Source organism: Coregonus lavaretus (genome assembly GCF_964263955.1).
Source record: "Coregonus lavaretus genome assembly, chromosome: 1".
Taxonomy (NCBI): domain Eukaryota; kingdom Metazoa; phylum Chordata; class Actinopteri; order Salmoniformes; family Salmonidae; genus Coregonus; species Coregonus lavaretus.
Genome location: NC_139988.1, coordinates 64,118,263 through 64,144,100, shown reverse-complemented (window position 1 = coordinate 64,144,100; position 25,838 = coordinate 64,118,263). Strand labels below are relative to the sequence as shown.

Sequence of the window (25,838 nt, the reverse complement as noted above, 5' to 3'; positions counted from 1 at the left end):
ATCGAAGGCATTCGATTGATGTGATATTCCAGTCTCACTGATTGGGCGACAAATTCAAAGTAGGTGGAGTTTATATTTTCCCTCATTATTTTAACGTTCTTTGTTCTAGAATTGGGCGGTCCAGTGATGCTCCTGGTTAGAGATCATTGGCTTACGTTGGAGGGAAAAAATCTTGGATCTGATAGGTCCATCTTGTTGGCGGGAGCAAAAACGTTCGAAGTTTGAACATTTCAAATGTGCTGAGGGAAGGAATACAAGCGCACGTTAGAGTTTGCAGATATTAAGTACAGAAAGTGAATAACGTTTAGGGATATAAAAACTAGCTAGTTAAATAGGTCAGAGGCTCAGAAAATTCAAGTTGTCAAGCTTACGGGACAGAATACAGCAGAAGAATGGCTGAACCATTGAAGGTAAGATAGTTAACGTTAGCTAGCCAACTCGTGTTTGAAGGTTGATACGATAGGCTACAACTTTAAACACGATGTACATGTATTTTGCATGAAAGTTAATTTCTTTCCATTTTAAATTGTTCATGGCTTTTCTGATGACTTACTACATTTTAGCTAGCTGGTAAGTGGTAGTTAGCTGGCTAACTATTATTGACAGTAAAGTAACGTAAGCTAGGTAGCTAACTAGTCATCTCAGTAGCGACAGTAACGTTAGCTTTATGTATGGCATAAACGTTTGTTAACTTTATGTATGGCATGTTTTGACCTGATGCATAACAGTCTGGCCCATCTAAGGTAACCAGCTAAACAATCAGCCTGGCCTCAGACTAGACGTAACACGGTAAACGAACATCTGTGACACTCACATTAACATATGTTACGTTTGGTATGGTTACATAAGACTAGGGATGGTTATTTGAAATTAAAGTATTCGAATTTCTAGTTTTTATTTTATACTTCAATGGAGACTTGCTCGAACGACTCCTCTGCTTGTTTCAGCAGAAGGGTGGGGGAGGGGCGAGAGAAGAGCAGGGGCCAGTGTGTTACTGTACAGTCTGTGGCATGGGGGGAGAAAGAACAGAGACAAACCGACTCGCGCTAGTAACACAAACTTCGTGCAGCCATAACGTACCTATCATGCCATCTAGTGCCTGTCTTGACTGCATCAAATCGTTGTAAAGAAACTAGCTTCAGTAGCCATCAATAGCTAAAGTGGCTATTTTTCTGCGCTCCCTGTTTTTTATTTTGTATTTTATTTAACCATTATTTAACTAGGCAAGTCAGTTAAGAACAAATTCTTATTTGCAATGTATACAACTCCATTCATATGAAACAGGCTACCTACCTGTTAGTTGATCATTGTAGCTTAATCCTTCTCATTTAGCCAGCTAAATTTAAATTCCATTTAGCATTGATTAGAAATCTCCCACTTCACTTCCTACACATGGAGCCTCTGACTGTAGCGCCCCATTTATTGACGAACAATAACAACAAGCGAAATGTGTAGGCTACAGGTACTTTTTTTTAATGGGGTGCACGCATAAAAAACGGTATAAACCTGTTTTATAAAAATGGCGAATGGAATGGTCTGCCCTTGTAGGCTTTGTAGCCATGTCACTGATCATTTTAGACGATGCCCCCCCCCCCCTTAAAAAAAACGTATCTCCCAAGTAATCGAATACTAACATCCATTCGGATAACAATGCCCATCTCTACATAAGACCGAATGTTACTTAAGCCCCCCCCCCATTGATTTCATACAGAGCTTGTTTGAGAACAAGGCGGTAGAGAAGACCAAGAAGAACCCTAACCGCCTGTCAGTGGAAAGGATATACCAGAAAAAGACTCAGCTGGAGCACATTCTGCTGCGTCCAGACACCTACATCGGCTCTGTGGAGCCTGTCACACAGGTAACGAGTGCCACACTGCCTCAATTTTCACCCAGGAAACCCAGAGCCCTGTTTGTACAGAGGCATACACATATTTCATTGTGGGGCAGGTGTGTCAAATTGGAGTAAAATATAGGCAGACAATGCTTGTCTTTAGAACACATCCCATGGTTGCTGGTTCCCGTTTATTGTTAGAATTGTCACTAACGCATACTGTCAATTTCCTCTCCAGCAATTGTGGGTGTTTGATGAGGATGTTGGAATGAACTGTCGAGATGTGACCTTTGTACCAGGTCTCTACAAGATCTTTGACGAGATCCTTGGTGAGTAAACTACTATTAAATGAGTAATGTTACTGTATTCATTTCACGGATGGTGTACTGTACAGTTAAATCATCACCATATGAAAATCCCGTAAAAGATTGTGAAGTGACTATTCTCATATTTCTTCTAACCACAGTGAATGCCGCCGATAACAAGCAAAGAGATAAAACCATGTCCTGCATCAAAATAAACATTGACGCGTGAGTATTCTCGCATATTAAACATTACACTGTTTAATATTAATCCTGAAATATTAAAGCAGGGATGACGGCTGTCCTATGAAATGGAAACATTCAAGTGTATTATACCATACTGTATATGTCACTATTGGGCTATACAAAGTTAATTAGCTGTTTAACGGTTGAAGGACAATGCATCTGGTGTATTAGAAACTATTATTAATACCATGATTGTCTTTTAAACATTTTGTTATTTACGTATAGATTCAACACCAGATTGTTATTTTTTTCCATTCGCTGTAATGGGGGATCCTGTTTTCTGCTAACAATGCCTGCAGCAGCGTCCGTGGTTTAATGAGAGGAGACAGTCGTTATTAGAAATGCCAGAACTATGCATCTGAAAAAATGAACTGTGCCTAAAACTCTTCAACTCTTTCAATGGTGCTATCCAACACCTGACATCAATGTAGTTAATTAGGGGGGGGGGGGGTTACCCTGACCAGGACTCAAACTGTGGTCCCTGTGACGGTCATTCCAAAACCCTTACACCAAAAGGCTAAAATCTCTTGGTAAGGTCACTGTTGTACTAGGGTTGCTTTAGTATTTTTTACAAGGGGTCACATTTTTTTATTCGCTCGCTCGTCTCCATTTTCAAAACATGAAATCCGTTAAACAGTTAATGGACTTTGTATGACCTTACTTAGCCTGTGCTTGGTGTTTCAGTGAGAACAACTCCATCAGTGTGTGGAACAATGGGAAGGGCATCCCTGTGGTGGAGCACAAGGTGGAGAAGGTCTATGTGCCAGCTCTCATCTTCGGACAGCTCCTCACCTCCAGTAACTATGATGACGACCAGAAGAAGGTCACCGGTAAGACTAATGCAATCAGACACTTATTGTCAATCATTCTTTACTCTCCCAGAAAAAGCGTAGAGAAGTCTCGCATAGTTTTTTGTTGCTGTTCCGATGGTTAGCTTTCTATTTCAGAAATATGTTGACGTAATTGGGCGTATTAAAAACCTGCAATCTATATCTTCACATGTTGTTGTACTCCATCTTTAGGTGGACGCAACGGATATGGTGCCAAGCTTTGCAACATTTTCAGCAACAAGTTTACTGTGGAGACTGCCTGCAAGGAGTCCAAGAAGACCTTCAAGCAGGTCAGTCAAACTAGGCCAATGGCACCATACAAAACACATCCATTTCTTGAAGTCTGCTCAGGTTTGTGACGATGTATCCTATTACCTAAACCTTAATTCTATTTGTTCTTACCTGTGCTCTTTGTGCCCCTGCAGACGTGGTATGACAACATGGGGCGGGCTGGGGAGCACAAGATCAGGTCGTTTGAAGGCGATGAGTTCACGTGCATCACCTTCCAGCCGGACCTGGCCAAGTTCAAGATGCAGACCCTGGACAAGGACACTGTGGCTATCATGACCCGACGGGCTTACGACATCGCCGGTGCCACAAAGGGGGTCCGCGTGTTCCTCAACGGCAAGAGGCTACCTGTAAGTGCAGGCTAACCTACTAGTAATCTAAGAACGATTGCCACACAACAATTACTCTGCACTATAGTCACTTTAAAAAGACTCCAACAAGAGGATAACCTTTATTAAACGACAATCTGTCCATACTGAAGTCTCCAAATGTATTCCTTTGACGGTTGAAATGCTGTTGGACTACAATGTTTGTTTTGATTACCAACATCTCTCTGTCCCCCTAGGTGACGAGTTTCCGTAACTACGTGGACCTGTACCTGAAGGACAAGTTGGATGAGCTGGGCTCACCCCTCACAGTGGTCCACGAGGTGGTGAACGAGCGCTGGGAGGTGTGCCTCACAATGAGCGAGAAGGGCTTCCAGCAAGTCAGCTTCGTCAACAGCATCGCCACCACCAAGGTAAAAAGGACAGTTGTCTAAGGGGCATGTGGTTTTGTGACGTGTGTACAATGTTGTGTTTTGGATTGAGCTGCGGTATGGAAGCTAAAGGCAAATGTGAATTTTACTCTAACTGGACAATAAGGTTACGGCTTACCAACCACTTGGTTTAATAATCGGAGTCATTTCCCATTTTTGGCAACAATATGTCACCATATTGAGTCCTTTTCCAGATCTCATAATCTCAATATAGTATGTGGGACTGCTGTACATGGTTTCTTACTGTTCATGTTCTCTGGCCCCAGGGTGGAAGACATGCTGACTACGTGGCAGACCAGGTGACATCCAAGCTCATTGAAGTGGTCAAGAAGAAGAACAAGGCTGGAGTGGTCGTCAAGCCTTTCCAGGTATCTATGCCATTTAGCAGACACTTCTATCCAAAGTGACTTAGTCATGCGTGCATACATTGTACGTATGTGTTGTCCCGGGAACCACTACCAACTAAGCTAAAAAAGGACTGGGTACCCCACCATACTGTCAACCTGACCATTCTCCCTGAGATCAGATAAAACCTTATTCTCCAGAACATTTTCATAATATGGCCAATTTAATAAGATTGTACTTTGTCCAACTCTCCCCAGGTGAAGAACCACATGTGGATTTTTGTCAACTGCCTGATTGAGAACCCTACCTTCGACTCCCAGACCAAGGAGAACATGACCCTGCAGCAGAAGAGCTTCGGTTCCACCTGCCCCCTCAGTGACAAGTTTATCAAACAGGTAAACAAAGCCTTGAGTTCATTCTCACCATAGAAAGTCCATTGACATTCGTACAAAACATACTCGTTTGTATTCTTGATTGATTTTGTACATGGCTTATTTTCAATCAACCAGGCCAACTCCTGTGGGATAGTGGAGAGCATCATGAACTGGGTGAAGTTCAAGGCCCAGACGCAGCTCAACAAGAAGTGCTCTGCCGTCAAGCACACCAAGATCAAGGGCGTGCCCAAGCTGGACGACGCCAACGACGCAGGTAAATCAAATTCGTTTTGATATGCTTTTTAGTCAAGTCTGTCATGCAGCAAATGACTTCTCTTCAGCGGTTAGCCCTTATAGTTTACGCCTAGTTACTTATAATCTATATAGCTGTTTTAAAACAAATCAATAAAGTTGTACATTTAGTAATGACGTCATACGAATCAAAATGGTTAAGTTGTGGTGTTTCCCTGCCACCAGGTGGTAAGAACTCCAGCGGCTGCACTCTAATCCTGACGGAGGGTGACTCGGCCAAAACGCTGGCCGTGTCTGGTCTGGGCGTGGTTGGCAGAGACCACTATGGGGTCTTTCCTCTCAGGGGAAAAATGCTCAACGTGCGGGAGGCCTCGCACAAGCAGGTCAGAACAGGCGTAACAAAATGCGTTACTAAAACCATTGTTAACTATTAATAAAAGTTGGTGCGCACCATAGCCATCTTATACGGCTCTGCTGGGCGTAATTGGGAGTGCAATTAATAATGACTGTGGGGAAATTTAGTTCGGTGTTGAATCGATCCTCACCATATGTTTTACAAAGGCCCTCCCCTCTTGCATGTTAGGCATTTCTGTGGTCGTCCACTATTGAACTAGTTGTTAATGGTTTGATCCCTGTCTGTCCCCTGTATCAGATCATGGAGAATGCTGAGATCAACAACATCATCAAGATCCTGGGGCTGCAGTACAAGAAGAACTACAGCGACCCAGAATCCCTCAAGTCCCTGCGCTATGGCAAACTCATGATCATGACCGATCAGGTCTGCAGTCTAATGGCAAATTCTCAGTGGAATTTAGAGCTTCTTGTCTGTAAACTCATTTATTTGTGTAGCTCATTGGAATGTATTTTCTAAAATGTAACCTTTTTATGTAGTCATGAAGTCTTATTGATTGAGATTAGTTTTCCGATGGTGACCTAGCCAGTAAAGCAGCTCTACTCTAGAACTGAAATAATACTTTTTGTCAGTGTAGACTAGTTTTCTCACTGACTAAACATTGCTCCGATCATTGATGCTCTCCTGTGTGGTTGTCTGACAGGACCTGGATGGCTCCCACATCAAGGGGTTGCTCATCAACTTCATCCACCACAACTGGCCCTCGCTGCTGCGCCACAACTTCCTGGAGGAGTTCATCACCCCCATCATCAAGGTACATGGTACGGTCCAGCTGAGACCAACGGTTGCTGTTTTGGGCACTGTGATACTTCAAGGCAACTCCCCATAGTGAACATCAATTTTTAATACAGCTATATTAAATACAGCCACGCCAACTCTGTGTACAGAACTAAGATAACGTAGAAGCTTGCTTGTACAGTATCCTGAACTAGTCTTTACATGCGACACCAGTGCCATCTGTTGGTGACACATGTAACAGTAACAAACACATACTGTATATTATAGTTTTACAGTAGCAAGCATTTTGAGATTTTTTGCAAATATAGAGATACCAGCTAAATCGGGTAATATTTACAAGTATAGCGACGAGTCAAATGTCCATTTGAATTTTTCACAGGCCACTAACAAGAAGCAGGAGCTACCCTTTTACAGCATCCCAGAGTTCAATGAGTGGAAGGAGATGCAGCCCAACATCAAATCTTGGAAAATAAAATACTACAAAGGTTTGTGCCCTGTGGTAGTGAAGCTGAACACGTAAGCAGCCACTTGATATTTTTCCCATACCTGCCCCAATATAAGGCGGCGTTTCCAATAAACCCCCCTGTATTTAGATGTGCTTCTAACATCACCACCTGTATCTGTCCAGGTTTGGGTACCAGCACTTCGAAGGAAGCGAAGGAGTACTTCTCTGACATGCACAGACATCGCATCCCCTTCAAGTACGCTGGACCTGCCGACGACGAGGCAATTACCCTGGTACGTTGACCATTTACCCTCATTTGAATCCCTATATAAATAAAGGTTACATAATTTTTGCGTCTTACTGAAACAGGCAAGGTGTTGTAGCAAACGAGTATTCGGTTGTCTAGGCCAGGGTTTCCCAAACTCTGTCCTGGGTACCCCTTTGGATGCACTTTTTTTTTGTTTTTTTGCTCTAGTACTAGGGCAAAAGAGTACTAGTACTACACAGCTGACTCAAATAACCAACTCATCAACAAGCTTTGACTAGTGCTAGGCAAACATACCCAGTGACCGGGTTATGTACACCACCCCATTCACAAAAATGCTTTGCTCCTACAGACATTGAGTCACGTGGCTTGCTGTATAAAGCGGGCATCGAGGCATTCAGTTACTGTTCGATTCGACGTTAGAATAGGCAAAAACGAGTGACCTAAGCGACTTTGAGCCTGGTATGATCGGTTGTGCCATGCGCGCCGGTTCCAGTATCTCAGAAACGCCCGGCCTCTTGGGCTTTTCACGCACGACAGTGTCTAGGGTTTACTGAGAACGGTGCGACAAACATCCAGTCAGTGGCAGTCCTGTGGGTGAAAACCGCTCGTTGATGAGATGTTGAAGGAGAATGGCAAGAATTGTGCAAGCTAACAGGCAAATAACGGCGCAGTACAACAGTGGCGTGCAGAACAGCGTCTCGGAACGTACAACTCGGCGGATGGGCTATTGCAGCAGACGACCACACTGGGTTCCACTCCAATCAGCCTGGTACTAGATGTGCTATTCAAACGGTTATTGAGGTGACCGTGTTCATTTGGATGACCAATAACGGTCAACCAAAATTCCATGACTGTCACAGCCCTACCAGTAGGGGGATGTTTGCGATTTTATTGCAACAGTGTTTTTGACATCAATCGGTAGAGTTGAAAATGCGATGGAAACATTGAACTTCTGCTTTTTATTTGGTACATGGTAACTTAAACCCCCAAAAATGCTTTTTATGTGCATTACGTCATCACGCACACCATCTTATCCACACGTCAGTTTGATGGAAACACCACTGGTGGTTTTTTTTTATGCCGATTTTAAGAAAAAGAAAAAAATCCAAAAAAATATTTCGCATGAGCTCTGTCGCCAATTTGGATTGAAACCTAGCTTATGATTCTGTTAGCAGTACTTTTTCCATCTGTGATGGACTCTTACCCTTTTCTATTTCTCTCCCCAGGCCTTTAGCAAGAAAAAGATTGAGGAACGTAAAGAGTGGCTGACCAGCTTCATGGTCAACAGACGCCAGCGCAGAGAGCACAACCTGCCTGAGGTACGTCACTGGTGACCTTTGACGCTTTAGAGCACAGCCCAACCATAGAAATTTAATTAGTAGAACAGATATTCCCAGTCAAGTCAACGTTCCGTGATGGGTGGCTCATTCTAGTAATTCTATTTCTGAGCCTAATTCTACCCTCTGATGTCATACCACCTGTCTCTTTGTGTCCCAGGAGTACCTGTATGGTCAAGCCACCAAGTCCCTGTCCTACAACGACTTTGTCAACAAGGAGCTTGTGATGTTCTCCAACTCAGACAACGAGAGGTCCCTCCCCTGCCTGGTCGATGGTTAGTGGCGGAAGGGAGTTATGTCAAGTTGAGCTTAAACAGTAGCTGTGAAAAAGAGGGTGGTGCCTGCAGCAAACATGTATAAAAAAAATAGTTTGTATATTTTGTGTGCGAACCACCCTCTTTTTCTCACCGAACTGTTTGTTGGTTTTACATTGCACCAGCCAAAGTTCATCGCTATAAACAGTTACTTAGTTCATCCAGAAAATATATAAATCTATGCCACTTGAAACGTTAACGATGTAGACTTCAACTAGGAGAGGTAAATATGACAGTATATCAGTTTTGATTATGTGTGTCTCCCAGGTCTGAAGCCGGGCCAGAGGAAGGTGCTGTTCTGCTGCTTCAAGAGGAATGACAAGCGGGAGGTGAAGGTGGCTCAGCTGGCTGGTTCCGTGGCTGAGATGTCAGCCTATCACCATGGAGAGGTTAGACCCACGGAACTGTGAAATGTAGAGGGAACTTTCAAGATCCCTCGATTCAATTTGTGGTGTTCTATTTTGTATTTATTGTTTCATTGGTATTGTAGTCGAATGAATGCAATACTCTATCATTATTGATGGTGTGACATACCATGATAAAAATCAGGCATTATATTATAAGTGAGACTATTACAACATGTAGACTAGAGTTTGCCTACAACCTCTTTCTGAATGGACTGTCATCCTCTGTATCCTTCTCTTTCAGGTCTCTCTCATGATGACCATCATTGGCTTGGCCCAGAACTTTGTGGGCAGCAACAACTTGAACCTGCTGCAGCCACAGGGTCAGTTTGGCACACGGCTGCACGGTGGCAAGGACTCTGCCAGCCCCCGTTACATCTTCACCATGCTCAGGTCAGCTCCACAACATGCCCTGGATATGCCACTCCCTGTTAAGTTGGCGTTATGATGCAGCGTACTTTGTTCCTTGGCTATGACTCCATAAAGAGACATGAAGCTTTTAGAATCGCCTCCATACGAAATGACTAGCCTAAACTACTGCTGCGGTCTTGGCAATGCATGGATGGTGGGCTTAGTAGGTCACTTCAATTCCAGAGATTTACATTAGCACAGTTTCGACCACTGTCTTCGTCAGGCTGCCGTGTTTCAGTAAGTGACGTAGGACTACTCTCTCCCCTCCTCCCTACAGCCCCCTGGCTCGTCTACTCTTCCCCCAGGTGGACGACAACCTGCTGAAGTACAACTATGACGACAACCAGCGCGTGGAGCCCGAGTGGTACATCCCCATCATCCCCACCGTGCTAGTGAACGGCGCCGACGGCATCGGGACGGGCTGGGCCAGCCGCCTCCCCAACTTCGACGTCCGCGAGATCGTCAATAACCTCCACCGCATGCTCAACGGGGAAGAGCCACTGCCTATGGTGAGGAGGGGAGATTAGTTAGTAAGGGCCTATGGATGGGAGCTAGGAGTTGGGGTGGGTTTTTAGATCAAATGCACTATGTGCATTCAGAATGTGTACAGGACAAGTCAATCATCAAGACATAATCAAGAATCCCATACTCAGTATTTCTTCTTTCAGATATGAAATCTAGATAAATTATGTTTATGTGAAGGTTTGGGATTGGCCCATAGTTTATCAGAGCCAGTTATAGGTTATTGACATTTGGTTACAACCAAGTTCTCGAATCAAACTGTTCCTTCTCAATGATTCAAAAATGACTTGTTCTGTTCAGCTCCCCAACTACAAGGGCTTCAAAGGCACAATTGACCAGCTGATGACCAACCAGTACATGAACAGTGGAGAGGTGGCCATCATCGACAGCACCACCATCGAGATCTCTGAGCTGCCCGTCAAGACATGGACACAGGTTGGTACATATTAATACCCTGGTCTTGGGTAGATCAGTTGGGTGGTTTGTCTTTACTTGATAGAAGTCTGTGTCAAGTCACTGTCCTGCTATATGAATATACAGTAGCATATGGTATTGCTGTAGGGCCTTGGATCCATAAGGATAATGTTTAGAATCTAGTCATCTGTGTTTGCGTACAACGGAAAACGTAAATCTCTGTTCTTATTTGACAAGTTCAGGTAGTACCTCTCTGTTTCAAACATTTTTCACCTACTGAATACAACCCATGTACATTTCCATGTCTTTTTTTTCTCCTCTCTGCCCTCACCCTCAGGCCTACAAGGAGAACGTTCTGGAGGCCATGCTGAACGGCACAGAGAAGGTCCCGGCCCTCATCACCGACTACAAGGAGTACCACACGGACACCACGGTGCGCTTTGTGGTCAAGATGACCGAGGAGAGGCTGAGGGAGGCCGAGGCGGCTGGCCTGCACAAGGTCTTCAAGCTGCAGCAGTCCCTCACCTGCAACTCCATGGTAATGATCACCCTACCCTACCACAAACATGCTACTACGCCCTTGAATAATGTTTAGTCCTAACCATATAATGAATTATTCGCTACTGTCTCTGACTCCATTTTGTAATGATTGTTTTAAATTGATACTCTGAAGGGCACTACTCATTCCCATGAAATATAATACTGCAACAAGGCCTTTTATTTTATTTTTTAAGTGTCTATAATTATAAGAACATCATCATTATAAAAATATGTATCTGAATAACCTCTCTCCTTGCCCCTCAGGTGCTGTTTGACCATGTGGGCAGCCTAAAGAAGTATGAGTTGGTGCAGGATGTGCTGAAGGACTTCTTTGAGTTAAGGATGAAGTACTACGTTCTGAGAAAGGACTGGCTAGCCGGCATGCTGGGAGCCGAGAGTGCCAAGCTCACCAACCAGGCCCGTTTCATCTTGGAGAAGATCCAGGGAACCCTGGTCATCGGTGGGTACCAGCGCCCTCTCCTTCCCCTATAAGGGAAATGTTTGCATATCGGTCAGGTGACACCAACATGTGGGAGCCATATTGGGACTCTGCTGGGACCCCTCAGATCTGCAAACATCCAACAGTTGATTCTGTGTTTAATCCTCAGCATGTTCAAGTCCACATAAAAAGGATCTGTTTTCATTCAGCCTCGGATTGGCATAGGCAATGTAGTATTGAAAGTATTGTTAGCTGTTGTACTATTTCTGTTAATTTCCTGAAACGCCCATACCGTTGTCTCAGGTGACATTTTGTTTCTTGCTTTTAAAAGGTAGCTATTGTATGTCTCTCTCCCTTTCTCCAGAGAACAAGCCAAAGAAACAGCTGATCCTCATGCTGACGGAAATGGGCTACGACTCTGACCCCGTCAAGGCCTGGAAAGAGGCTCAGGAGAAGGACAAGGTAGTTAATTTCATTCCCCCTTATCTGGCCATACTCCTAATTTAAAGTGTTCTTGTTTTTTGTCATATAATCCAATGTACAACCCACAGTTGCTACGATATCATGAGCATAAATGGTAGCTTTTATCCTGGAAAGTAAGTTGATTTCTCAACATACATTGACTTTTAGAAGGGATTGCATGACGATTAGATTAGCAACCGCGTGACGCAGCATGACAACATTAACGCGATTGGTTGACTTTTATTTTTCTCCCCTATTGAAGACTGTGGAGGAAACGGGGGATGATGATGATGAGGAGAAAGAGGAAGACACCACTGGACCAGACTACAACTACCTGCTAAACATGCCAATGTGGTACCTCACCAAGGAGAAGAAAGAGGAGCTGTGCAAACAGAGGGATGCCAAGGTCTGTCCTCTTGCTGTCCTGTCCAGTGGCCATGTATCAGTTAAAGGGAAAAATCCACTCATGCTTTTAATTTACAATCTTTTTTTGTGAACAAATGTTTCATTTTGGTGTTATATTAAGGTTGGTAGCATCATGGGAAATTGTTGTGGAAATCTGTTGCAGCTCAAGTCGACTACAAAATCCGCAATGCTCTCATTGGGCTGGCTAGGTAGCTAGCAAGCAAACGTAGCTACACACAATAATACCAAAGACAATATCAGCATGTAAAGTAGCTAGTTAGTTTAGTTTAGGTGATTTTTACAGCTATCAATTTAGGAGTCTACAATCTCACCATGTTCAACCTGCAGATCGATGTGCCTCAGAGCGGAGTTTGAAATTCTCAACGGTAGATATACTTTTGAGGAGAACGTTGCCCATGCTACGTCAATGGGCTGCGCGGTGCATTCTGGGTGATTCTGGGACAAGGAGTTCTCTCCTTCAGAGTGAATGGGAGTCTATTGGGTGCTAGCTCAAAAACCCAACATTGGCACGAATTTCATCAACAAGAAGTACATTACAAATCTTTTTTGAGATGTGAAATAATTAACTTGCTATCTGAGATATCGTATAGCTTTGGAATCGTGACATTATGTACTTTCTAGGAAAATAGGCACATTTCTCGACATATACATTGACTTTGAGGAGGGATTGCGTGACGATTAGTTTAGCAACCGTGTGACACAGCATGACAACATTAACGCGATTGGTTGACAATCTGCTGGGTGGGGCGTAATACGTTCCTTCATTCATTGGATTCCTATTCCCTTTCTATAATATCTCTGGCAACAGCACCATGCAATGCACCCTGGATTAAAGAGGCAGACAAATAGGAAACATTTGCTAGACCCTCCTTTTAAATTACAAGTTTCTCGGTAGGAATATCGCACAAATATGATAAATGGCTCTTTCGAGAGAAGACATCCTCCCGTGTTATGACATCAGCCAGTATTGAAATTTGACATGTATGATGTACATCTTCGCAGTCTAAAAGTCGTATTCCTGTTAACTTCCAATGTAGTGAGAGCGACTTTATCACAGTGCTACGTCATAGCGAACTGATTTCTGCCTGCTTTAACGCCAATAACTGAGAACATCAAATGACCCAGGGAATCGATAGAACATCACTCAGATGCAAAAACAATATAACATTCAAAATGTGTGAACCTTTCCTTTTAACAGTACATCATTTTAGTTCCTTGTGGCTACATTCTGATCCTGTTACGTGGTGATGGTTCTCACCATCATAACTTCTATCCTCTCATGCAGTTGACTGAGCTGAACACCCTAAAACAGAAGAGCCCGGCTGATCTTTGGAAGGAGGACCTCGCGGCCTTCACTGAGGAGCTGGAGGTAAAACAGCATCCCCAATCAAATGTCATTCCGTAACAACACTCGTTCTTATGGCATGAATGTTACAGAATGACTATTCATGGGTTGCACGTTTCGTCACTATTGTTTTGAATACTGGGCATTCTACTCAATGCATCTCAATGAGCGCTGATTAGTCTAAAGTGCATTACTGTGGCTTGGAAACGAATGACAATTAGTAGGATAAATTATCATTGTGATGTCACCAGACTGACTTTAGATGGAGTTTAACTCTAGTTAGCTAAGATTGAGGGGACGGCACTGAATTTTAGCTCGCTAATGTTAGCATTCCAAGCAATTTTTGACAAACTTTGCTAGTTAATGGCAACCTTGCCCTCTCTATAAAGTAAGTTTGACGACAAAGACGGAACATTTGTTTTTCTGTAACATTGTTATGCTGTAACGACACCACTTATTCTGTAACATGCTTTATCATTCCATAACACTTAATGGTTTGAACCTCGGTCTCATAGTTGCCATTGTTATGAACGTTCTACAGACGCCGGAGCCATATTGGTGCCCGACTGATGTCTGAACGGAAGCTGTTTCATCTAAATTACAGATGGCTTGGAAATATGATGACTGTGCTAAAGTAGGCAAATAATTAGTAGGAAACAACTTTTCCGTCATTGTCGTCAAATTTACTTTATAGAGAGGGCAATGTTGCCATTAACTAGCAAAGTTTGTCAAAAATAGCTAGGAATGCTAACATTAGCGAGCTAAAATTCGGTGCTGTCCCTTCAATCTTAGCTAGCTAGCTAAAGTTATACCCCATCTAAAGGCAGTCTGGCGACATCACAATAATAACAAACGTTTTTCCTACTAATTGTCATTGTGTTTCTACGCCACAGTAATGCACTTTAGATGAATCAGCGCTCATTGAGATGCATTGAGTAGAATGCTCAGTTTTGCATCGGTCCTAAAACGAACATTCAAAACAATATAGTGACGAAACGTGCAACCCATGAATAGTCATTCTGTAACATTCATTCCATAAGAACAAGTGTAATTCCGTAACGTTCTGTCGTTTCATAACACCTGGGTCAAGTAATCTGCACTGTCACCGTAACATTTGACTCTCTCTCGGGTTACTTCCACAGCGTGTGGAGGAGAAGGATCGGGAGAACGCCACCATGCCTGCGGTGAAGGGCAAGGCTGGCAAGGGCAAGGTGGTGAAGGTGAAGCAGGAGACCATGCCCACACCCCAGGGGCGCCGCGTCATCCCACGCATCACCAGCACCATGAAGGCTGAGGCCTCCAGGAAGGCCGTTGTCAAGAAAGGCAAAAAGGTCAGTGCCTCTTCTGGAAACTGGTGTCAAACACTAACTAGAGTACAATAATAATTGTAGACTTTATGTAGTTCACTGGTAATGGAACTTGTTTGAGATGGTAATTGACTTACTATTTGCTACTTCTGTATTTTTTTTATAATTCCATTTTGATATTTGTGTGTTTTTTAGGGTGAGGAAGTGGTGATGAAGATGGAGTTTGAGGATGGAGGAGAGAATGGAGAGGCTGCTGCTGAGGAGATGGGTCTGGCAGCGCGACTGACCAAGAAACCCAAAGCACCAGCCAAGGACAAAGGTGAGGATTATGATTCCAGCAGAAATGTCTTGTTTATTGGTTAATTGAAACCAACAAGGACAATATTCCTGAATGGGAAACTCTGGTTTATTCTGTTTCAATGGTAGATTCTCTATGGGTCATTATTGAAATCCTGTGGCATTTGCGTCCCTTGCCTTTGCAACCATGAAAAACACTTTAAAATGAAAAATAGTTACACATCAATGGTTTTGTTTTATATTGAAATGTTTACTAATTATAAAACATAATGCAAGTCCTTTTACATTTACATTTTAGTCATTTAGCAGACGCTCTTATCCAGAGCAACTTAGTGAGTGCGTACATTTTTCATACTGGCCCCCCGTGGGAAATGAACCCACAACCCTGGCGTTGCAAGCGCCATGCTTTAAACTGCAAAACCTTTTTTTTAATGCATTGTTTAAAGTAACTAGGGCAAGCAAATGGGCTTCTCCCAGTATTGATGAGTAGAGGTGTAGTGACATGTTTTGGGGATTTAGAGATCTATCTATTATTTTGTATGCTAGGAAGTAAACAAAAGTATTTAATTTGTTATATAGATCAGGCGTGTCGAACATACATGTTCAATCCGGCCCACGGGTGGTTTGAGTAAAACGATCTCAATTGACATTGAAATGACTAAAACCAAATCGAAACTGTGTAGAAATGATAATGGTCCTACATCTATACTCTTCACTCTGTCCTGCTTGTTAACAGTCATGGAAATGAAAGCAAGATCGGGTGTATCAAATTCAATACGTGATGTATAGAGGACTGCTTTTGCTAATATTGATGTAGAGGAAATGTAATACATTTTAGATTCGGCCCTCCAGACCTCGGTGGAGACCGAATGCGGCCCCTGGGGCAAAATGAGTTTGACACCCCTGGTATAGATCAATAAAACAAAGGCTATTAAAATACAAATTTGTCAATACAAAAAAAAAATACATTTGTTTTTACAAATATTGTGTCCATATGTCATTGGTGTTACAGCCTACATCATTTACAAAGGTATGTGTATGTAAATCTATTTATTTATATATATATATATATGGATGGACCTTGAGCATTCCTTCCATTGGCAAACTGTTATTGGGAGAGGGTCACCGTCTATATTAAATAAATTATAGACAGGGATGTAGCTCAGTTGGCAGGGTTGTGGGTTCGACTCCCACAGGGGGCCAGTATGAAAAATAAAAAAGAATGTATGCACTCACTTAACTGTAAGTCACTCTGGATAAGAGCGTCTGCTAAATTACTAGAATGTAAATTATTAATCGCACCATTTTAGTATGTCAGAAATTTTAGGATTCTGTTGATTTTGTATAAATAGTGTCATTGGTGTTGCTCAATTTAAATGAAGAGGCAACAACATAGTGAGAAATGATTAGTAATAGCACTTTAGTAAATTATTTATGACCTGAGATTCCTCAATTTGTCATTGGTGTCACTACTCCTACTTGTGGCATAATGTTATCATAATGGTTAAAACAATGTTACATTTAAACAAATGCCACCGCAATTCAAGAATGACCTCTATGTATGTACCAATCTGTGATTCACTGACTAACCAAAGACCATATTCCCCTGCAGTATCAAAGGCATTGGGCAAACAGACCACCCTGTCGTTCAAGCCCATGGCAGCCAAGAAGGCCAAGAGGAACCCGTGGTCTGACGCATCTGGCTCAGACAGTGAGATGGAGATTCTGCTGGAAGTTGACCCAGTGGTACCCAAGGAGAAACCTGAACGCAAAGCCAAAGGTGAGACGCTATCCAGAGAGGAAGAGGCAAACTTTAGGCTACTTTGGTGAATTTGAGGCATGCAAGACAATTAAGATGCAGATTACCAAGACATGCACACAGTTCTGCCTGCCCCTCTCTCAGCCTACCTGCTCTTTCTCTTCACTAATGACGCTAGTGTGTGTTCAGTCTTCGGTCTGTTGCGTGTAGAATATCCTAGTTTAGGCTATTCATGGGATCAACGTCACCGGGCCAGTCTTGCGAACACAGGCTACTCTTCGTTGCTGAATGGGTGGGGGTGTTTTTGTCTCATATGAAATTACAGTAGGTTACCGGTATAGCCTGTATCGATGACCCTTTTCACGTATAATTGTATGTGGATGTGGCCCCTTGAAAGCGCTATGGCATATGTGTCTGTTACGGTAGGCTACACTACAGCTTTTTAAACTCCGACAACTTTCTCTGGAGACATGAATGGCATTTTACTTGTCTGTAAAGCAATGCCCCTTCTGAAGCGGGACTAACTTCCATCAGTAGGTGTCCAGAACTGTCAATCCACAGACCTCTTTCCTAAAAAAAAAGTTTGTTAAATATCGTGACTTACCAAGACATTTTGTAGAAAGAAAGCACATCTAGCTATCCTACCATTTAAAAAAAACTACATAAACATAGCAGCACATCAATCATCAACGTTTATTGTTGTCAGGGAAACGATAGAACATTCTATGCCAGAGCAGAATTCTACTGTCTGAAAAGGTACAGACGCTTCTGATGCAGCACTTTTTTAATTGTCTGAAAAGTAATCAGTTATCGACATGTTACTACTGTAATGAGTTCTGTCTGTAAAGGGTCCGGGTAGATATAACTTCATTGCCAGGCCCTAGCGGTAACGCATGCGTAATAGGACCATTATTCTGCATTGTGAATTGATGTGTAATTATGTTTTTTTCTTTTTCCTTACCGATTTTTATTTTGTTTTATTTTAATGTCAGTTTTAAACATTAAGATTGTATTCCCATTTGTCACATCCCTATTCGGAACCACCCAAACTGAGTTTAAATCGGCAATTGCATTATCCAGCAGTCACTTATATTCTCATTAGCATCCCATGCTCGCGTGTAATTCATCAAGCCCACCAGGCAATAAGACAGTATGGACAGTCCCGGTGCCCCAAAGTGTTATGTCTGGCTGCTTGTTCTGTTTCATGATTGGGGATCTTTGAAGACTCGACCAGAACATGCCAATGTATCTATAGCATCACTTCCTCTGCGTAATTAGCTGCACTACTCACTTCTGATTAGGCTCGTCTCAGACCTTAGATAGCTTGATTACTTCCCCATGACTCTCCTACATCCATACAGGAAGCTGTTATTTTAGCTCAACATAACAACGACATTTTGTCTAACAGTTGCCATTTTCTACAAGGGTAGAAAAGGAAGCCTACCTTCAACACCATGCGTTGCACTAAGTTGATGGGTGGCCTGATTAGTAAGAAAATAAAATGTAGCCAGCTAGCCGCACTTTGTGGCTCTGATCGAATACATTTATTAACCAACTTTTCAACAAGCTGCCTTCATCATGGGTTTGTGGTTTGACTCCCGAGTGGCGCAGTGGTCTAAGGCACTGCATCGCATTGCTAGCTGTGCCACTAGAGATCCTGGTTCGAATCCAGGCTCTGTCGTAGCCGGCCGTGAACGGGAGACCCATGGGGCGGCGCACAATTGGCCCAGCGTCATCCAGGGTAGGGGAGGGAATGGCCGGCAGGGATGTGTGGGTTCGATTTCCCCCCCCCCCCCCCAAATTGTAAAGTGGTTATCCCACTGGCTATAGGGTGAACGCACCAATTTGTGAGTCGCTCTGGCTAAGAGCGTCTGCTAAATGACGTTAATGTGCCCTTGAGCAAGGCACTTAACCCTAATTGCTCCTGTAAGTCTCTCTGGATAAGAGCGTCTGCTAAATGACTAAAATGTAAATGTAAAAATGTATGCACTCACTAACTGTAAGTCGCTCTGGATAAGAGCGTCTGCTAAATGACATAAATGTAGTAGTGTTCATGCAGTGTTAATGCAACAAGTGTTGTCTTTTCCCAAAGCTGCTGTGAAGTACAGCATGTCCAGCAGTGAGGATGAGTTTGACTGTGGGATGAGCGCCCCCAAGGCGGCAGCAGCCATTAGTGGCGATGACGACGGCTTTGTCCCCGAGCCCAGCGCTGCAGTCGATAGTGAGGCGGACTCTCCACCCCCTAAGGCTCCTGAGCCCACGTGAGTCTATATACAGTATAGTTTAACAGGAGTTTTGTAAGCTTGGTGATAATTGTTGGGGCTAATGCAGTGAGTTAAGCCTACACAAGCAATAGTCTAAACTCTGCACATTTTATTTAATTGCGAATCCTGACAGCAGTGAAACTGTTGCTCTCTCTTCATATAGAAAGAAAGTGGTGAAAAGCAAATCAGCGACTGTAAAAGAAGCTAAAAGCAAATCCAGCTGTAAGTATATTCCATACCTATTCAATCAAAATCACTACCTCAACTGTATAACTGAATTGATCTAACATCACAAATTTGCCACACAATTAGATGCTGACTTTCAAAATACAACATTCTGAAATGGCACACTGTTGCAGACAACTGGGGAGATTCTCTGACTAGCACAGTTGAAAATGTAATCTGAACTCGTTTCTGTGTTCTGCAGCTCAGTCTGATGGCGACGATGCGACGGCCTCTAAGCCTCCAGCCAAGCCCAAGGCAGCCGCCAAGAAACCAGCAGCTGCCAAGAAGCCAGCCGCCCCCAAGAAGAAGGCTGCAGGTACTATAGAACAGCACCTCCAACCCTGTACTAATAATGCAGTAGTTGTGACATTAGATTTCTGCTTCAATGAGTAATAAAACATATATACAGGTAACTGCCAAAATAAAGGAAACGCCAACATGGGGTCTTAATGGGGCGTTGGGCCACCAAGACCGCCAGAACAGCGTCAATGCGCCTTGGCTGGATGCGACACCATTCATCCACGACAAATTCCATTAGTCAGTAATATTCATAAAAATATACACTACTGTGCAATAGTTTGGGGTCACTTAGAAATGTCCTTGTTTTCGAAAAAAGCTTCTTTTTTTTTTTGCCCATTTTTAAAATAACATCAAATTGATCAGAAATACAGTGTAGTCATTGTTAATGTTGTAAATGGCTATTGTAGCTGGAAACTGCTTTTTTTTAAATAATTTTTTTATGGAACATCTAGGCGTACAGAGGCCCATTATCAGCAACCATCAGTCCTGTGTTCCAATGGCACGTTGTGTTTGCTAATCCAAGTTTATCATTTTAAAATGCTAATTGATCATTAGAAAACCCTTTTGCAATTATGTTAACACAGCTGAAAACTTGTGCTGATTTGAAAGAAGCAATAAAACTGGCCTTCTTGAGACTAGTTGAGTATCTGGAGCATCAGTAATTGTGGGTTCGATTACAGGCTCAAAATGGCCAGAAACAAAACTTTCTTCTGAATCTCGTCAGTCTATTCTTGTTCTGAGAAATTAAGGCTATTCCATGCGAGAAATTGCCAAGAAACTGAAGATCTCGTACAATGCTGTGTACTACTCCCTTCACAGAACAGCGCAAACTGGCTCTAACCAGAATAGAAAGAGGAGTGGGAGGCCCCAGTGCACAACTGAGCAAGAGGACAAATACATTAGAGTGTCTAGTTTGAGAAACAGACGCCTCACAGGTCTTGAACTGGCAGCTTCATTAAATAGTACCCAAAAAACACCAGTCTCAACATCAACAGTGAAGAGGTGACTCCGGGATGCTGACCTTCTAGGCAGAGTTGCAAAGAAAATATGTGTTATGGACAGACTAATTGAAGTTCAAGGTGTTCGGATCACAAAGAAGAACATTTATGAGATGCAGACCAAATGAAAAGATGCTGGATGAGTGCTTGATGCCATCTGTCAAGCATGGTGGAGGCAATGTGATGGTCTGGGGGTGCTTTGGTGGTGGGAAATCTGTACAGGGTAAAAGGGTTCTTGAAGAAGGAAGGCTATCACTAAATTTTGCAACGCCATGCCATACCCTGTGGACGGTGCATGATTGGAGCCAATTTCCTCCTGCAACAGGACAATGACCCAAAGCACAGCTCCAAACTATGCAATAACTATTTAGGGAAGAAGCAGTCAGCTGGTATTCTGTCTATAATGGAGTGGCCAGCACAGTCACCGGATCTGAACCCTATTGAGCTGTTGTGGGAGCAGCTTGACCGTATGGTACGTAAGAAGTGCCCATCATGCCAATCCAATTTGTGGGCGGTGCTTCAGGAAGCATGGGGTGAGATCTCTTCAGATTACCTCAACAAATTGACAACTAGAAGCAAGGCTGTACAGTGAGGGGAAAAAAGTATTTGATCCCCTGCTGATTTTGTACGTTTGCCCACTGACAAAGATATGATCAGTCTATAATTTTAATGGTAGATTTATTTGAACAGTGAGAGACAGAATAACAACAAAAGAATCCAGAAAAACCCATGTCAAAAATGTTATAAATTGATTTTCATTTTAATGAGGGAAATAAGTATTTGACCCCTCTGCAAAACATGACTTAGTACTTGGTGGCAAAACCCTAGTTGGCAATCACAGAGGTCAGACGTTTCTTGTAGTTGGCCACCAGGTTTGCACACATCTCAGGAGGGATTTTGTCCCACTCCTCTTTGCAGATCTTCTCCAAGTCATTAAGGTTTCGAACCTGACGTTTGGCAACTTGAACCTTCAGCTCCCTCCACAGATTTTCTATGGGATTAAGGTCTGGAGACTGGCTAGGCCACTCCAGGACCTTAATGTGCTTCTTCTTGAGCCACTCCTTTGTTGCCTTGGCCATGTGTTTTGGGTCATTGTCATGCTGGAATACCCATCCACGACCCATTTTCAATGCCTTGGCTGAGGGAAGGAGGTTCTCACCCAAGATTTGACGGTACATGGCCCCGTCCATCGTCCCTATGATGCGGTGAAGTTGTCCTGTCCCCTTAGCAGAAAAACACCCCCAAAGCATAATGTTTCCACCTCCATATTTGACGTTGGGGATGGTGTTCTTGGGGTCATAGGCAGCATTCCTCCTCCAAACACGGCGAGTTGAGTTGATGCCAAAGAGCTCCATTTTGGTCTCATCTGACCACAACACTTTCACCCAGTTCTCCTCATTCAGATGTTCATTGGCAAACTTCAGACGGCCCTGTATATGTGCTTTCTTGAGCAGGGGGACCTTGCGGGCGCGAGTTTGGAATCTGATTGATTGCTTCTGTGGACAGGTGTCTTTTATACAGGTAACAAGCTTAGATTAGGAGCACTCCGTTTAAGAGTGTGCTCCTAATCTCAGCGCGTTACCTGTATAAAAGACACCTGGGAGCCAGAAATCTTTCTGATTGAGAGGGGGTCAAATACTTATTTCCCTCATTAAAATGCAAATCAATTTATAACATTTTTGACATGCGTTTTTCTGGATTTTTTTGTTATTCTGTCTCTCGCTGTTCAAATAAACCTACCGTTAAAATTATAGACTGATCGTTTCTTTGTCAGTGGGCAAACGTACAAAATCAGCAGGGGATCAAATACTTTTTTCCCCTCACTGTAATTGCTGCAAATGGAGGATTCTTTGACGAAAGCAAAGTTAGGACACAATTTATTATTTCAATTAAAAATCATTATTTCTAACCTAGTCAATGACTACATTTCCTATGCATTTTGCTATATTTCCTATTCAAACTCATTTAGTGTATATTTTCATGGAAAACAAGAATTTCTAAGTGACCACAAACATTTGAACAGTAGTGTATATATTTTGATCTGGCCTGGACCACACTTTGAGAGTCCCTGCTTTAAACCCCCCTATGCTTCGAGACCCCTCTTTCAAAGTCACAGAGCTCTTCTAGCCATGGTAGCCAAAATAATGGGAAACTGGGCATTTTTTATACATGACCATAATCAAATTGTATTGGCCACATACACATATTTAGCAGATGTTATTGTGGGTATAGCGGAAGGCGATGTTCCCTCTAAGCTGCGCCTGTGTGGGGCCGCGCACGTCCTCCAGGACTGCCAAGCAGAAGAAATGCCAGGCCGTGCGGAGACGCAAGAGATTGAACTTCACTGAGTTCACCCTGTTAGTTTACACTATATAGATCAATGTTTTTTCTGTGATCGAATCAACATTATAAACAGTGGTTTGAGCCCTGAATGTTGATTGGCTGACAGCCGTGGTATATCACACCGTATACCACAGGTATGACAAAACATTTATTTTTACTGCTCTAATTACATTGGTAAACAGTTTATAATCGCAATAAGGACCTCAGGGTTTTGTGGTTTATGGCCAATATACCACAGCTAAGGGCTGTATCCAGGCACTCCGCATTGCGTCGTATACCACACACCCTCATGCCTTATTGCTTAATTATATCAGCCCCTTTTCAATGCAACAAAACAAATGTAACTTTGCAAGATTGAGTCTGTTGTATGCAAAGCCAGAGCACAACTGAGTAGAATTATATTGGCTGGGGTAGGCCATGAGCGGTCTTTCAGAGCCACACATGTGCACATTTGTTGATATTCTTTGCTAGTTAGCGAGTTATTAGCCCAGTTATAGATCATTATAGGTCAGCAATGGGGAGTTACTGCTTCCTACAAGAGCACAAAATGTGTAGGCTACATTTCAAGCTGTCTTTGAAAAGCCAGTCAGGTAAAAAGCTTATGTCTTCATTAAAGGGGCAGTGTTATATTTTGATACAGGCTTGAATAGCCTATATTGTCGAATTATCTGTATGGTAATAATAATGAATCGTATTTTGTAAAGTGGTTTATTACATCATAAAACACAATGCAATTTACAGTCACCTATTTGGCATGTCGTGTTACAGACAAGTAAAGAGCCATTCATGTAGGCCTGCATTGAACACCACAGGCTACTGTAGGCTGTCATAGAAATCTAAAGCTATTTCCATGTGAAATGTTATGGGATTTGCTCTACATTATGCTCAAATAGCCACAATAGCCTATTGGCCACTGTCTAAAACTGTAAGGGTACAGCTTCAATGTTCACTGTAAATGCGTGCTAGAAGAGGCACAATTCTCACAGCTTTCAAGTTTCTGCTCACAAGACCAAAAATTAGCTCAGTGCCCCAAAAATTTGAGGGAACATTGACTGTAAGAATGATGGGATGTTAATTGCTTAATTAACTCAGGAACCAAACCTGTGCGGAAGCACCTGCTTTCAATATCCCTCATTTACTCAAGTGTTTCCTTTATTTTGGCAGTTAGCTGTATATTTACATAATGTTGTATATTCTGGATGATGTTATATTGAGAGGGGTTATGCTTTGAGCGTATAAAGCATTATCAATAATACACTTATTCTGAACAGACTCCTAACACTATCTCCCTATCAGCCCCTCTAGATGCGACGCAGCCGTCCATCATGGAAGCTCTGTCCAAGCCCAAGCCAACCTCCAAAACTGCTGCCATGAAGATCCCGTCGTTTGACTCCAGTGGCTCGGAGGGCCCGTCCAATGCCCCTGCCCCATCTAAGGCCGCGCCGGCCAAGCGCAAGGCCCTGGACAGTGATGACTCGGACAGAAGCTCTGAAGACCTCATGTCCCGCATCAAGGGCAAGAAGACTTCCATCGCCAACAAGGTGAGTCCAAACCGAGTGGAGGTTCTAGCATTGACGTGAGCCAAGTTGTTGATAATGCAATGATATGCTGAGACATTGTTTGCCAGCTTTTACAATTGAAAAGGTGCTGGAAAATATAAACTTAAGCTTGTTAACCATGAATTCAGGTTTGCACCCTCCCACCCTGTCATATGTCAGATCCATCACTCTGAAATAAATGAACTTCAATTTGGATGATGTATTCTTCTTCCTGCGTGTCCTCGTAGAAAACCAAAGTATGGGACGATGAGAGCTTCCAGATGTCAGACCAGGAAGCTGTAGCTCCCAGGAGCAAACCAGTCCGTGCCAAGAAACCAATCGCTTATAACTTTGACTCAGACTCTGAAGAAGACTTTTAGATTGGAGCTTCCTTTTCTCTTATGATCAATGTCTCCTGTTATCAAGGATATTACAACTGAAGTCCCTTTTATTGAATCAATGCTTTTATTTACTCTACTGCCACTTGGCCATTTATGGCTTTGCTTTGTAACATTAGAAGTCTTGACAGCTTTTGCACAGCAGACAGTTGGTTATGTTAGAATTTTATCATAACTGGGGGGGGGATATTAAATTTAAGAATTGTTTAACTCATAGGAAGGATTATTCTTGCATTTTGCAAATAGCAATATATTTGACATGTTATGCTGAATAATTTCACTAGTTTTAATCTATTTGTTACATGTTCAGTCTTCGGTTTTCATCTTTTTATTCATGTTGTGTCTTGTCATGTAAATATTTCATTGGATGTCTTTTGATATTTGTTTTGTTAAATAAAGTAGTTGCTTATGTTATCATGTGGTTGTGTGGTTGTTAGTAACTGGGAGGAGTCCCATGTAAATTTAAAATCACTCAATGTTTAACATCTTTTGGAATTTAGCGTTCCCTGTGTTATTTGCTTTGACACGTCTCAGTACAGATGTGCACCTTATCCCAAATGGGCAGAAGTGTATTCAGTGATGTGGAAAGAATAGAGCTGACATGATCCCCCTATTCTGTTACACACCTGTTCTACATGATACAGAATGTTCAGATAGAAATGTAAGGTTACATCCTCCCGAGCAGGCCCCTGAAGGAGTTGAGCTTG

General features: G+C 42.8%; 1 protein-coding gene across 1 annotated transcript; it reads left to right on the top strand.

The window, feature by feature from the left end:
- The first annotated feature begins 216 nt into the window (after nt 1–216).
- top2a (DNA topoisomerase II alpha) lies at nt 217–25,545 on the top strand. Its single transcript, XM_084170403.1, has 35 exons — nt 217–410; nt 1,712–1,858; nt 2,070–2,160; nt 2,298–2,361; nt 3,064–3,209; nt 3,402–3,499; nt 3,635–3,847; nt 4,063–4,236; nt 4,521–4,622; nt 4,857–4,994; nt 5,109–5,247; nt 5,451–5,608; nt 5,878–6,003; nt 6,281–6,391; nt 6,755–6,860; nt 7,004–7,113; nt 8,315–8,407; nt 8,586–8,700; nt 9,007–9,128; nt 9,388–9,536; nt 9,832–10,063; nt 10,377–10,511; nt 10,828–11,028; nt 11,295–11,490; nt 11,834–11,931; nt 12,194–12,337; nt 13,643–13,726; nt 14,845–15,033; nt 15,205–15,328; nt 16,919–17,086; nt 19,158–19,326; nt 19,493–19,551; nt 19,757–19,870; nt 24,492–24,736; nt 24,982–25,545. Exons 1-35 carry the CDS (start codon nt 393–395, stop codon nt 25,111–25,113), a joined length of 4,710 nt encoding a protein of 1,569 aa, XP_084026529.1. The 5' UTR covers nt 217–392; the 3' UTR covers nt 25,114–25,545.
- Nucleotides 25,546–25,838: the final 293 nt, after the last annotated feature.